The 13650-nt window shown below is 53.0% G+C and overlaps 1 protein-coding gene across 7 annotated transcripts in view; it reads left to right on the top strand.

The window, feature by feature from the left end:
- The first annotated feature begins 246 nt into the window (after window positions 1-246).
- CD9 (CD9 molecule) overlaps window positions 247-13650 on the top strand; it is a 35915-nt gene continuing 22511 nt past the window's right edge. For all 7 annotated transcript variants that reach the window (XM_081597127.1, XM_081597123.1, XM_081597126.1 and 4 more), the window contains exon 1: window positions 247-444. In XM_081597127.1, the coding sequence (XP_081453253.1) occupies window positions 379-444 (66 nt within the window). In that variant the 5' untranslated portion in view covers window positions 247-378. The remainder of the gene's footprint in view (window positions 445-13650) is intronic.

Below are 13650 nucleotides of genomic sequence, written 5' to 3'. Positions count from 1 at the left end.
TCCAGGATGAAATCGGCCAGGGATGACGGCCTGGAAAGACCCCAGGACGGTTGGGAGGAAAGGGCAGGCAAGGCGGGAAGTCGGGTCCGGCCGACTAGGAGGGGAGCACCACCGAGCCAGAGGCGGGAGGGGCCGCGGGCCCCCGGATCTGGGCGGGGCGGGGCAGGTGGGCCGGGGGCGGGGCCTGCGGGGCGGGGGCGGGGCCCAGCACATGCGCACCGCGGCGGCGCGCGCCCGAGGAGTGGCACTTTTTAAAAGTGCAGCCCGGAGGCCAGCCCGCAGCCGCGCGCACCTCGGTCCACAGCCCGGTCCCACGCGTCCCGGCCTCACGCGGCCCCGTTTCACATCAGTCCAACCGAGGCCACTCTAGCTCGCACCATGCCGGTCAAAGGAGGCACCAAGTGCATCAAATACCTGCTCTTCGGATTTAACTTCATCTTCTGGGTGAGTCAGTGCGACTGCCGCGCGCGCCTCTCGGGGGCCACCTGTCCGCCCCGCGCACTCCGTCCGCGATCAGGGTTGCCGGACACCCGCACAACCCGCGCGGGGAAGACTCCTGGCGGGGAGGAGAGGGCGCTGCGGCCGCCAGCTAACTCCTCGGCCAGAGCCGAGACGGGCGGGGCGGGCGGGTTGGTCCGGGGCGCGTCCGAAGCGAGGCGGGCGGCTGACGCCCGGCCATGAAGAGCTGCCGGTGGGGTTGGTGTCTGCTCCCAACCCGAGGCCCTCCGAGTGCAGGAGGAAGAATCAGAGCACCCCTCTACTGGGGACTCAAGGCCAGGGGGGCTGTGGCGGACTGTGCGGCTCGTGACCCGGGCGGGGTCCCCCGAGTGTCCGGGGCCGCGAGGAGGGGGAGGATGCGGACGCGAAAAGGGACTAATGTCTCGCCGGGGGCGCTCAGCCAAGAGCTGTTGGCACGTTTGCGCGGGAGGGGAAGGGACGCGCCGACCGCGGGTGTCGGCGTCCCGGGACCTCATCCGTGAATGAAAGTCGGGGTCCCTCCTGCACCCCCGAGCTGATTCTGAGCCGGCGTGAGAAAGTCCGAACTCCCTCGAAACTACCTGAAAGACTAGCTTGTCTTGATTTTCTTTTTCCCCCAAGGGCGATAAGCATCTGGACTGGAGAGAACTCCGGGACAGTTGGAGAGAGTTGGGGCCGATGCTTATCGGCGCCAGTGTGCGATGAGTCCCCTGTTTCTCCACTTCCGGGAGGGATCAGGTGGCCGCCCCACCTCCTCCCTCGCCAGCCCACCCAGAAGCCGGGTGGGGCCACCCGGAGCGGACTGTCACCTGGGGAGGACGCAGGCCTGGGAGTTCCAGGACTCCTGCTGCCGGCCACTGGCAGCCTCTCAGCCTAGGGCAGCCTGAGGCGGGCAGCGGGGAAGGGGAGAGGCCCCTCGGAGCCCTCCCTAGGGGGATTAAGGGGCCACATCCCCCGCTCACAGGTGGACGGTTTTTGCCCCTTTGCCATCAGGAAGGCATTTGGAAAGGCAGGCCCTGTGCCACCCTCCAGAGAGAGATGGCTGTAGAAGCAGAGGCATGCCACAGGAGGCTTGTGACAAAACCGTCCTTATTCCCCCGGATCTGTTTCCCCATGAGCCCCAGGGAAAAATCTCCCAAGATTTACTCCTCTCCCTGACGGGGTATGAGACCTGCCCTTGCACAAGTTGTCACACCAAACACCTGCCCTAGTGAAGGTGGAGTATAGATGTGCCCTGCCCAGCCCAGGGCCTGCTCTAGGGAGACCCTCCTGCGTTGGGCACCCCCTCCTCCTGCTGTTCCCACCAGTCCCAGCAGCCAGCCAGCTAGCTGCCAGCCTGCTTCCTCCTCACCCCAAAAGAGGCACCAGAGAAGAATGTGGAAGGCAGGCTAGCCCCGCCTTGCCCCACCCTAGCCCTTTAAGGAGTTTTCCTCTAGCCCCTCCCTAGCACCTTCTCTCTCCTGCTAGTCCGTTGTTGACTCCTTGGCTTCCCAGGTGGCCCTAGTGGTAAAGAACCCACCTGCCAGTCCGGAAGATGCAAGAGACATGGATTTGATCCCTGGGTTGGGAAAATCCCCTGGAGGAGGAGGACATGGCAAACCACTCCAGTATTCTTGCCTGGAGAATGCCATGGACAGGGGAGCCTGGCGGGAGACTCCCAGACCTCTCCGGCAGCCTCCAGCCCGCCACCCCACCCATGTCCAGAGCTGCCCCCACCTGCCCTCAGTGCTGCTGATGGGCAGTGTCACCTGAAACAGATGACTCATTCTGGGAACGGTTGGGTGTAGAATTAGAAATGACTTTCGAGGTCATCCTGTCCAGCTTCTTCACAGGAAAGAAGTGGGAACTAGAACTGGGCTGATCCAATCAGCGTCACGGGAACCGAGCCAACACCTCGGCCCCTAGATCCTTTAGGTCCTGTCCTCTTCCATCTCCATCGCAAAACCAACAAGGGGACCTGGTAACAGGTGGTGTGGGGGGTAGGCAGTAGCTACATGAATCTGAATCAGTTATTGTTCAGTTGTCATTGTTGTTTCGTTGCTAGGTCGTGTCCAGCTCTTTTGTGACCCCATGGACTGTAACCCACCAGGCTCCTCTGTCCATGGGATTTCCCTGACAAGAATACAGGAATGGATTGCCATTTCCTTCTCCAGGGGATCTTCCCAAGCCAGGGATCAAACCCACATCTCCTGCATTGGCAGAAGGATTCTTTACCACTGAGCCACCAGGGAAGCCCATTGTTCAGAACTCCTGTATTAAGGTCCCTATAGAGATGAAGACCTCATCCCCTAGGAGGTGATGGAGTAAAGGAACGCTGTGATCCCTTGTGCAGCACGGTACAGCCTGCAAAGTCCTTTTCCAAGTTCCACAATATGGTCAGAGCAGAAAGCATTATCCCTATTTCACTAATGACCAGGAAACCAGGACCCAGAGAGGTTCCGTAACTTAGCCAGGGTCAGGTAGCTGGAGAGCGTCAGAGGTAAGTTTGAAAACAGATCTGGTGGGCTGCAATGTACCCAATGCACTTTATGTCACCACTAGCCACCATGCCCAGCTGGATGAGAATGACAGGAGGGTGGCAACAAGCCCTCAAAAAATAATTTTTAAGGGAAGCTGTGACCTGAGGGAACTGCTTGCTTGAATCATGATGTCATCACTTTCCTTTCTCTCTTGAGACCCAGAATTTATAAATTCAGTGTTTGGGACCTGATAGGGGCCTTGAAGAGCAGGAGTTGGGAGGGTAGGAGTCACCCATACCTCATAGACAGGGGATGCTGAGAGGGGTGGTCCAGCAGGGATCCAGAGAGGAGAGGCCCACCTCAATGGCAGGGGCAATCAAGGAGGGAGGGTGTACCTCTTCCCTGGCCCCTATTCTCATTCCTGAGGGACCCTCGGTGACAGCAGAGCCTGCACCACCTGCCCCCCCCCCCAACCGAAGCAAGACCCCTGGTGCCTGCAGCCAAGTCAGCAGATAGTCTGTCCTTCCAGTGGCTCCGGGACTCTTAACTTCCCAGTTCCATTTCAGTTGTTTCTGGGTTTCCTCCGACCTGCTTGCCCACCACCCTCCAGAAAAGATTGAGAGGGGAAACCTGTTATGATGCCAGAGTGGCAGCCTCAGCTGTGGGGAACCAGAGCTGGGCCAGGCCAGGCTTTCCCATTCTACCCTCACCTCCCTCTGCCCCTTTGCTCACTGTGTCCCCCCACCTCATCCCTCTCCCCTCCCTCCTGATGGGAAGAGCAGGGAATTTCTCTTTCCCAAGAAACGGTATCTCCTGGGCCTAAGACAGGCTTCGTGGAAACCAGAGTTCAGGGACCTGGGTGTTAGTCAGCTCTGCCCTCAGCCCACTTTGAGCATGTCACTTTTGTCTGTGTGTGTGTGTGTGTGTGTGTGTGTGTGTGTGTTATTTAGCCGCGCCAGCTCTTAGTTGTGGCATGTAGAATCTAGTTCCTTGACCAGGGCTTGAGCCCATGCCCCCTGCATTGGGAGCACAGTCTTAACCACTGGACCACTAGTGAAGTCCCAAGCAGGTCACTTTTGAACCCCATAGCTCAGCTTCCTCATCTGTAAGACTAGTGAGTCGGAGCAAATGGTCCCAAAAGGTCAGCCTAAGAAACCAGTCCCACCCCCATGACCTACAGTGAAGGACATTCCCACACAACCCAAAACGGGAGTCCGGAAATGGAAGTATACCCAGGCTTGGCTCAGAGAGTGCCTTCATTTGACCTTTATTTCTGGGACCTGAGTCTTGCCTCTCTTTCCTGTTAATCCTAGAGTTGCCTCCACTCCCCCCTGGGTGAGGTCTCCCCCTGGGTGAGCCTTTCATGGCAGCACTTCCCAATGGTCAGAGCACCAGCAGCTCTGGGTTCGATTTCCCCATCATCACATGGAGCCTGCCCTCCCGGGGTGGCTATGGGTTACATGAGCGCGTGCTTGTGGTACACTTAGCCCAGGAGCTTAGTCCTGGGTGCGGAGTAAGCTTCCATCTGTAGCTCTTATCATCCCTGTGGGGAAAGGAGGTAGGGTGGGTGGGAGCCACTGCCTGAGAAGTGTGGAAGTTGAAACCAGAGAGGTAGCCAGGTGCACACCCCTTGTCCACACACGTCCAGGCTTCTTCTCCTCCTCCTCCTGCTGCGTCACCTCCAGCTTCGTTCCTCCACCCACCTCTGCGATCTCCACTTCAGGACGCTGACTCCCATTTCATGGGTGGCCCCACCTCTGGAAATAAAACTGCAGAGGCGCCGGGATTTGGGGTCTGGGTAGGGGATGGACTAGCAGGGGTGGCGCTGGCTGATGCCCCTCCTACCTAACCTGCGGCTTCCCCCAGAGGCTGTTTGCCTTCAGTGCTGGGCTCGGCAGGCCGCTGGGCTCTTGCATGAAATGGCTTCCACCCTTTGGCACCCAGACAGCCGGAGCCCGGCGAGAGCCGGCTGTGTTTGCACAGAGCCTGGCAGGTTAGGGGAGAGGGGAGGGGAGGCCAGGTGTCTGCCTCTGCTCAGAAAAATAGGACTTCTCCCTGCCTGGCTCCTGGGCTTTTACCCCCTCCACTTTGCCCTCCAGTGGTTGTCAACGACAGATCTGCCTCCTGATGGGGGACCTGGGGGGGCGGGGCGGGGCGGGATTCCGACACAGACACACACACTCTACTCTTTCTTTTCAGAGTGGCCCACAGCACCATTCCAGACCTTCCTCTTTGTGCTCAAACGAAACCACTGCTGGTTCAGAACCATTTCGATAAACAGCCCTTTTGAGGGCTGTCCTCACCAGAATGCTTACTGTGCTAAATGAAGCCTTCTGTGGTTTTAGACCTCACCCATCAGTGTTCTCACGCTTTTCCTTTTTGTGTCCGAGGCGAATCTTCCCTCTTACATGCGCAACTGTGTGTCTGTGTTTGATGTGTCTGTTTTCCTGTTCAATTCCATTTTGCAAGGAGGCCCCGCCTTTTGGGATCCGTTGCACAGTTTGGGGCTTAATACCCCTGGGACTTAACACAAGCACCTTTTCTACTGAAGAACACAAGCCTTGATTGGCTTTCTTGGGTACCTCTGCCTGTGAGGTGAGGGACCTGAAGTCACAGGTCACCATGGCTTCTGTGGTCCTGTAGCCTCCTTGGCGGATAGTCTGGGCAGAGGAGTGTGGAGAAGTTTCTGGAAGCTGCATGTTTATATTCTGTGTTCCCGCCTCCCCCAGAGTAGGATCAGGGGAACTTTATTGGGAGCCGCCACAGGTCTTTTCAACCAAAGTCTTGCAGAAACCATCATTCCCTCGAACCTACAGAAGAGCACTGACTTTATGGTTTGGAACTTGAAAATCTGGGGAAGAGACTGTCAGACCCGGGTTCACCCAGAGATGATCCTTTGCAGCTAAGGGAATTCAGGAGATCAAAAGCGCTAAACGATACTTTTTTTTTTTAATTTATGTTTTCCAAGTCTAACTGCAGATACTTGCCTGCTTCGTTCCGTGGAAAAAGTAACACTGGTCCAGGGACGTGTTCGTTTTCCGTCAGACGATGGCAGGCAGCTGTGGAAAGCAACATCCTGTGTCCAGATGAGATAATTTTATTTTAATTACATCCATCCAGTAATTCTTCCCCGCCACCAAAAAAACACTGACTTCTGGATAGTTTTTAAATACTGCATGCTGTCATCCTTGACTGGCAGGTCTGAATTTCGGCGGCGGGGCAGGCAGGAATCTCATGAAATCAGTAGGACCTTCCTCCAAAAACATACTGATTTGACATTTGTATACCCTGAAAAATGAGCACCAGAGTAAGTCTAGGTACTATCTGTCACCAAAGTCACAGCATTTTTTTTCTTGAATATATATGCCACATCTTTTTATCGTTTAGGTTGTTTCCATACCTTGGCTGTTGTAAATAGTGCCACAGTGAACATCGGGGTGCACACATCTTTTTCTTGAAATGAGAGCGACTTTTCAAATTTGCACAACAGTATCACTGACTATAGTTGCCATGCTATACGTCACATCCCCATGACTTATGTATTTTATAACTGAAGGTTTTGCACCTCTGGATCCCCTTCACCCATTTCATGCCCCGTCTCCCAGCCTTCTTCCCCTCTGGCAGCCACCCATCTGTTCTCTGTGTCTGTGGGTTTGGTTTGTTCATTTGTGTTGTTTTTCAGATTTCACCTAACATAATATCTTCCAGTTCCATCCGTGTTGTCACAAATGGCACGATTTCTATCTTTTCTTTATAGCTGAATAATATTCTGTTGTGTATATGTATGTGTGTACATATATGTATGTGTATATGTGTGTGTATATATATGTGTGTGTGTATATATACACCACATCTTCTTTATCCATTTACATTTATATTGTGACCATATCTTGGCAATAGCTGTTTACAATAGTAAATACTATTTACAATAGTAAATAGTGCTGCAGTGAACATCAGGGTGCATGTAACTTTTCAAATTAGTGTTTTCATGTTCCTTGGATATGTAACTGGAAGTGAAATTGCTGGATCGCTTCCATTTTTAATCTTCTGAGGAACCTCAATACTGGCTGCACCAGTTTACATGTCCACCAAGACTGCACAAGGATCCCTTTCTCCACATCCTCGTCAGTGCCTGTTACTTGTTGTCCTTTGGATAATAGCCTTTCTGACAGGTGTAATATATCTCATTGTGGTTTTGATTTGCATTTCCCTAACAATTAGTGACTATGAGCATCTTCTCCTGTGCCCCAGTGACTATGAGCATCTTCTCCTGTGCCTGTTGGCCATCAGGATGTCTTCTTTGGGAGGTCTGGTGATTTTAAGAGATAGTTTGCTATAGGGACTTCTCCGGCTGTCCAGTGGTTAAGACTCCTCACTTCCACTGCAGAGGGCATGGGTTTGATCCCTGGTTGGGGAACAAATATTCCACATGCCATGGGGGCACAGCCCAAGCATTTGTTTAAAAAGATAGTTTGCTATAGACTATGTCTCTTCACATTCATATGTTAAATCCTCAAGTCTAATGCAGTGGTATTTGGAGGCATGGCCTTTGGGGTGATGAGCTCATGAGGACAGTGCCTTGATCTTGGACTTTTCCACAGGTCCACGGTACTTTGTTATAACAGCCTGAAAGGACTAAGATGTAGTTATTTACAGATCCCAATCGAAAGCACCTCTTCCCTTTAGATGAACGACTGCAGTGTGCCCATTTGCTTGCACTCCGCACATCCATGTCTCCCTCTGATGGGTGGGAAGCCACCCCAGCAGAATGTGCCCTCCAGGGACAGGAAACTGTCCCCCTAAGGCTCTTCCTGCTGCTCACCCTGATGCACTATAAGCGCCTTCCTTCTTTTGATGTGGGGCTGTGGATTTCATCCTGTTTTACTCTTGCGCTCAAACTTTTTAAAGCCTCCTTTCTACCAGCCTACTTTCCCCCACTTCAATCACATTATACCCCTGATTCCCCAGACAGATAACCCTTAAGAGACCAGAAAACTCATTTCAACTAGGCATTTAGACGCTCTTCCAGTGCTGGGCAGGAACCCTTAGGATAGGGAGCTGGCATGACCCTCATGTCACAGATGCCTCCCGGGGTCCCATGCCCAGGGCTATAACACCAGCATCTGCTGGCAGGATGGGCTGTGGGGGAAGGGTAGAGGCTCTGGATCCCACCGTGGGGCCTGTAAGGGATATAAGGACGGTGGGCAGCTGCAGCAGTGTCTGCCTGCCAGGCTTGCAACGGAGGCAAAGCTAGGACAAGAAGGAAATGTACCAGGTTACTCTGGAGAATCTGTTTCCCAGAGCAGGGCTGTGTCCACACTCAGTTTCTGGCCAGGTCAGCAAGAACGTGGACAGAGCTTTCCTGCCAGAGGTCAGGAAGAGGAATCAAGCCTCCATCCATCAGGCAGCTCCCCTAGAGAGAGGCCAGGCTCCCATGGCACCTGCAGGCCAGGTGGGGTGGCAGGTCCCTTCCTGTCTTGAGAAGGTGGACACTCTGTTCATACATAGGGGCTCTCTTGGGGCCTTTACGGTGAGAAGATGCCACTTTTGAAATAGAATCAGACGTGACTAGGAAGGAGAAAAGACAAAACTGAAAACTTCTGGCCCTGAAATTAACAAAATGGATCAACAAGACTTAGCAACATGAGAATTTAGGCTCTGTAGTCAGACTCTACTGGGTCCACGTTGTAACTCAGACACCTATGTGATCCCAAGACAAGCCACTGAACTTCTGTGCCTGAAGTTTCTCATCTCAAAACTGGAAGTTAATATTACCTACCTGGGGAGTTCATTGAGAAAGTGTAATGATTCAGGTGAAGTGCTTCAGGTGGAACTAGGAACATGGCAGACAGCAGACAGCTTGTTGTCTGATCGTTGGGACTAAAATGAAGGGGGCATCCTGGCAGATGGATCGGACAGGCACATCTCCCACTACTCAGGGTTGTGTGAGCAAGTGGTAACTGGTTCTACAGATGGAATGAGAACCTGGTCCGCATGGATAAAGTGTGTCAGCAAGAGTGTGTGTGTGTGTGTGTGTGTGTGATCACCAGGCATCTTAGTGAGGCGTACACAATGGAAAACACAATGGTATTCTGGAATTTAAAGCCAACAGCCCCAAAACAGTCTCCCACATCAGATGATTTTGGTTAAGATCAGAATGCTTGCTTTCAGCAGAAAATGGATTTATGGGCTGGCTGACGTGTGCTACAAGTCTGGCGAACAGGCAGTGGAAACTTGAAATGAGATTTCTTGTTTAGAAGGAAGTTACCTTGGGCAGAGGCCTCCCTCCCATTCCCTCAGCCCTAAACCACTTAACACCAGCACCTCGTAGGAACTGAAACTTTTCTCCTCTTAGACAGAATAAGGGCTCTGATTTTTGTTGTTGTTGCTGTTCTTTTAATTTATGTGGCTGCATCAGGGTTTAACTGCGGCACGTGAGATCTTTTAGTTAGGCATGTGAACTCTTGGTTGCAGCATGTGGGATCTAGTTCCCTGACCAGGGATCGAACCTGGGCCCCCTGCAGTAGGAGCGTGGAGTCTTAGCCACTGGACCACCAGGAAAGTCCCAGGGCTCTGGTTTTTTAAATGATGCTGGCTCAGTCCTCAGAAGGGAGGATTTCTCAAGTCTCAAACTTGTTCAGACGTAGTCGCTGCCGAATTCCCATAAAGATGTGCTAAGAAAAAGCCTTTATGGGTCCTTCATTCTCCACCACACCCCAGAGAGGGGACCAAGCTCCCTCCGTTCCACAAAGGATGAGACAGGCAGTCAAGTAGCTGACCTGTGCCTGGCACATGCTGTGCATACGACAGAGGGAGAGAGCTGTCCGCCAAGGCACTGCATGTCTGCTCTGTGACCGTGGGCAAGTTACTTTACCTCTCTGAGCCTGTTTCCTCATCTCAAGCTGGGATGATGGAAACTACCTTGAAGGGTATAAGGCAGTCCCACCCGCATCCTCAGGTTCAGAATGGGTGTGCATGCGTGCTGAGTCGCTCAGTCCGACTCATGGACTGTAGCCTGCCAGGCTTCTCGGTCCATGGGATTCTCCAGGCAAGAACACTGGAGTGGATAGTCATTTCCTTCTCCAGGGGATCTTCCTGACCCAGGGATCAAACCTGGGTCTCCTGCATTGCTGGCAAATTCTTTACCATCTGAGCCATCAGGGAAGCATGTTAAAGGCACTAAATAGTTTCGATCCCCAGGTCAGGAAGATCACCTGGAGGAGGAAATAGCACCCTACTCCAGTATGCTTGCCTGGAAAATCCCATGGACAGAGGAGCCTGGTGCGCTGCAGTCCATGGAGTCACAAAGAGCCGGACACGACTGAGCGTGCGCACACACACACACATGCGCACACACTTGGCCACAAGAAGCAGAAGTCTGCCTCCCCAGGTCCTGGCTTGGGGGAAGAGGAGCAGGGGATGGTTGGATTTTGGTTTTGTTGCTGTTGACAGCACCTCAAGGTGCCACATTGTGTAAAAGAGCAACACAGAGCCGAGCCACAGGGGGCCTTTGTGACCCAGGGGATTACTGGGGGAAGGGAGGGGATGCCTTGTTAGAAATGCAGATTCCCGGGGATGGGGGACAACCAATGGGTGACTCTCCTTAGGCCTCACTTCCCCTAGGTGGGGAATGAGGGTAATGTGGCAACATTACCAACAATAATTCAAGGTCATTGGGAGCAGTAACAGGATATTTGATGTAAAAACTCCTATTGTGACATCTTAGCCAGAGGTCAGCTTCTGCAGCTCTCTGTAGTTGCTATTACCTAAGCTGCCTCTCCTTAGAAGTTTTCAGAGATTGAGGTTGTCCTGAGCTTTCACATTCTGCCGCGTCTTATTCCTTCAGCTCTGCCAACCCGCATCCCAAGGCATCGCTCAAAGCTGAAATTTTACCATAGGCTTCATCCCTTTCAGAAGGTGAAATAGAGAGATTATCTTTCCATCTAATTACAAAATGCCCATTTCAGAGATTTCCCCAGTTTGAGAAAGGCGGGGGAGGGAGGTACCAGTTGGGGGCACATCAGGAGGCCTGGTTGGCAGGGGCCCTTCTTGTGGAATCTGTCCCAGAGGAAAATCTGAGGAAGAGTTCACTTCTATACGGGGCTTCCCTGGTGGCCCAGTGGTGAAGAATCCACCTGCCAGTGCAGGAGACGTGGGTTCAATCCCCGGGTCGGGAAGATCCCCTGGAGAAAGGAATGGCAACCCACTCCAGTATTCTTAGAGAATTCTATGGACAGAGGAGCCTGGTGGGCTACAGTCCATGGCTCACCAACTAAACAACAAACAACAACCCCTTCCATACACAGCGCAGACTGTCCTAGGGAGATTGCAGGCTGCAGACATTAGGGACGTTTCTGCCAAGGCTGACCAGGTCATTTTGGTGTCTCAGGGAGGAGGGTTCACCGGGTGAGTCTGTGGGTGGAGGCGTGTGGGGAAGCCAAATGCAGGTTCTGACTTGAGCATTTACTATGACTTCTTCCCTGCTCAATGGGTTCAAGAGAGTGTTGTCCAGACAGTATCTATCTCTCTTACCTCTTCCTTCCTGCCTACCTGTCCTACATCCTCCCCCTTACCTGTCACCGTGTAGCCGCCAAGGTGGTCCTCGGGCCCAGGTCCCCTGGCTTTCCAGTGCCAGCAGTATAGCTGTGCACCCGAGGGAGGCTCAGGCCCCCATTCTGTGCCTTTGTGCCCTTTGGCACTGGCATTTCAAAAGCTAGTCTCTGGGTTCAGAAACAGCCCCCCTCCCCCGAGAGAGCTTTACCATGTCCTCTAGTTGTTCACTGTGTAAATGAAAGTCTCAGAGCAGTGGTTCTCAAACTCAAGTGGGCAGCAGAATCATCTGGGGGTGCTTGTTAAAACATAGATTGCGGGAACTTCCCTGGTAGTCCAGTGGTTAAGACTGTGGACTGGGGACTCAGGTTCAATCCCTGGTCGGGGAACTAAGATCCCACATGCCACATGGTGTGGCCAAAAAAACAGCACAGTTTGCTGGATTTCACCTTAGTTGGTGTGCTCAGTCGCTCAGTCGTGTCCGACTTGGCAACCCCATGGACTATTATAGCCTGCCAGACTCTTCTGTCCATGGAATTCTCCAGGCTAGAATACTGGGATAGGTTGCCATTCCCTTCTGCAGGGGATCTTTCCAACTCGGGGATTGAACCTGCATCTCCTGCATTGCAGGTGGATTCTCTACCCCTTGAGCCATCAGGGTGGGGTGGGGACAGCAAGTTTGCACATCCAACAAGTTCCCAGGTGATGCTGTTGCCACTATAGCTGATTTGGGGACCATACATTGAGAACTGCTGGCCTGGAAAGAAGTCTCCGGTGGCATTTGAGGGTACTGGTTTCTGTAGATCCGCAGCTCAGCAGAAGCCCCAAGGGAACGAGATGGCCCCTGGGATGATCATATGCACAGGGAAGAAGAAAGTGGGGATCGGGTCATTCCCCAAGACTGTGGTCTCTGGGGCTTTTCCATCATCTCTAATAAAACTAAAGTTGATAGTAGGCCCTGGTTGGCTTCTTTCCATTCTGCCATAACTAACAGTATACTTGCAAATGTTGCAGAAAGCGAGTTATGGCGGTTTTTATTTTTTTATCAGGGTAGAATTTGGTTTCTGCCCTTGTTATCTGGTCTGGCAGACCTGGAGAAGGCAGGACTCCAGGATCTCTGCTGTTGCCGAAGGGCTTCATCCTTCCAGAGACAGCAACTCAGGGGAAGTGGGCACCGGGAGAGGGTGAGAGAGGAGGTGGGGACCCGGCTGCTGTTTGCTCCTGCCGGCAGCGCCCGGCCCAGACTCCTGACCGTGAATCACCCATCCAGCCCATCGAGGCTTGGCAGGCCGCCCTGAGCCCGGGTTGCCATGGAGATGGGTGAGGCCGGAGCCCACAGGTCTAGGTGGCCCGACTGGTTTTTAAAGGCCTCATGAACACTGAGCTGCTTATCTGCACTCCCAAGGCTTCCATCAGACATGGGCAGTGGGGCCGCTTGCATCCTCCTGTTAGCCTCTTGTGGCTCCCTGGGTGCCTCGGGCGGCTATGCCAAGGTCTTCCAAGCCCAGTAAGTTAAAAAAATTCCAGGGCTGATATAAATCTTATCCAAGGAGGAAAGTCAAGAGGTCAAATCCCCTTCCTCTCTGTGATCTGCCCCTTTAATAACTACCTTCTGCAGAGTGACTTCGCTCTCTGGAAGCAGCCTGGATACCAGGAAGGACAAAGGCCTCCACTCTCAGCCAGCCGGCTCCCTAACCCTCCCCACCCCACCTCTCTCCCGCTGATTCCAGCGGGTCCCTGTGGAGCTCTGGGAGGCATGTCCCCATCCACCACACTCAGACTCACAGGAGACAGGACCCCCCTGTCCTCAGTTGCCCTGTGCCCACCTGACCACCTTCTCAGATCAGGGAAGGACACACTGCTGAGGTCATACATTTCCCCACTGTTGTCTTCGTGTCATTTTCACAGTTTATTTCTTAAAAAAAATACTCCTTATTTTGTATGGGGTATAGCCGATTAACAGCCTTGGGATAGTTTCAGGTGAATAGCCAAAGAACTCAGCCATACATATACATGTATCCATTCTCTCCCAAACTCCCATCCCATCCAGGCTGCCACATAACTTTGGGCAGAGTTCCCTGTGCTATTCAGTTGGTCCTTGCTGGTGATCCATTTTAAATACAGCAGTGTGTCCATGTCCATCCCAAACTCCCTAACTATCCCT

Source organism: Giraffa tippelskirchi, chromosome 4, assembly GCF_054371585.1.
Source record: "Giraffa tippelskirchi isolate mGirTip1 chromosome 4, T2T-mGirTip1v1.2.pri, whole genome shotgun sequence".
Taxonomy (NCBI): domain Eukaryota; kingdom Metazoa; phylum Chordata; class Mammalia; order Artiodactyla; family Giraffidae; genus Giraffa; species Giraffa tippelskirchi.
The sequence above is the reverse complement of the archived record's forward strand: the minus strand, read 5'-3'. Positions and strand labels throughout refer to the sequence as shown.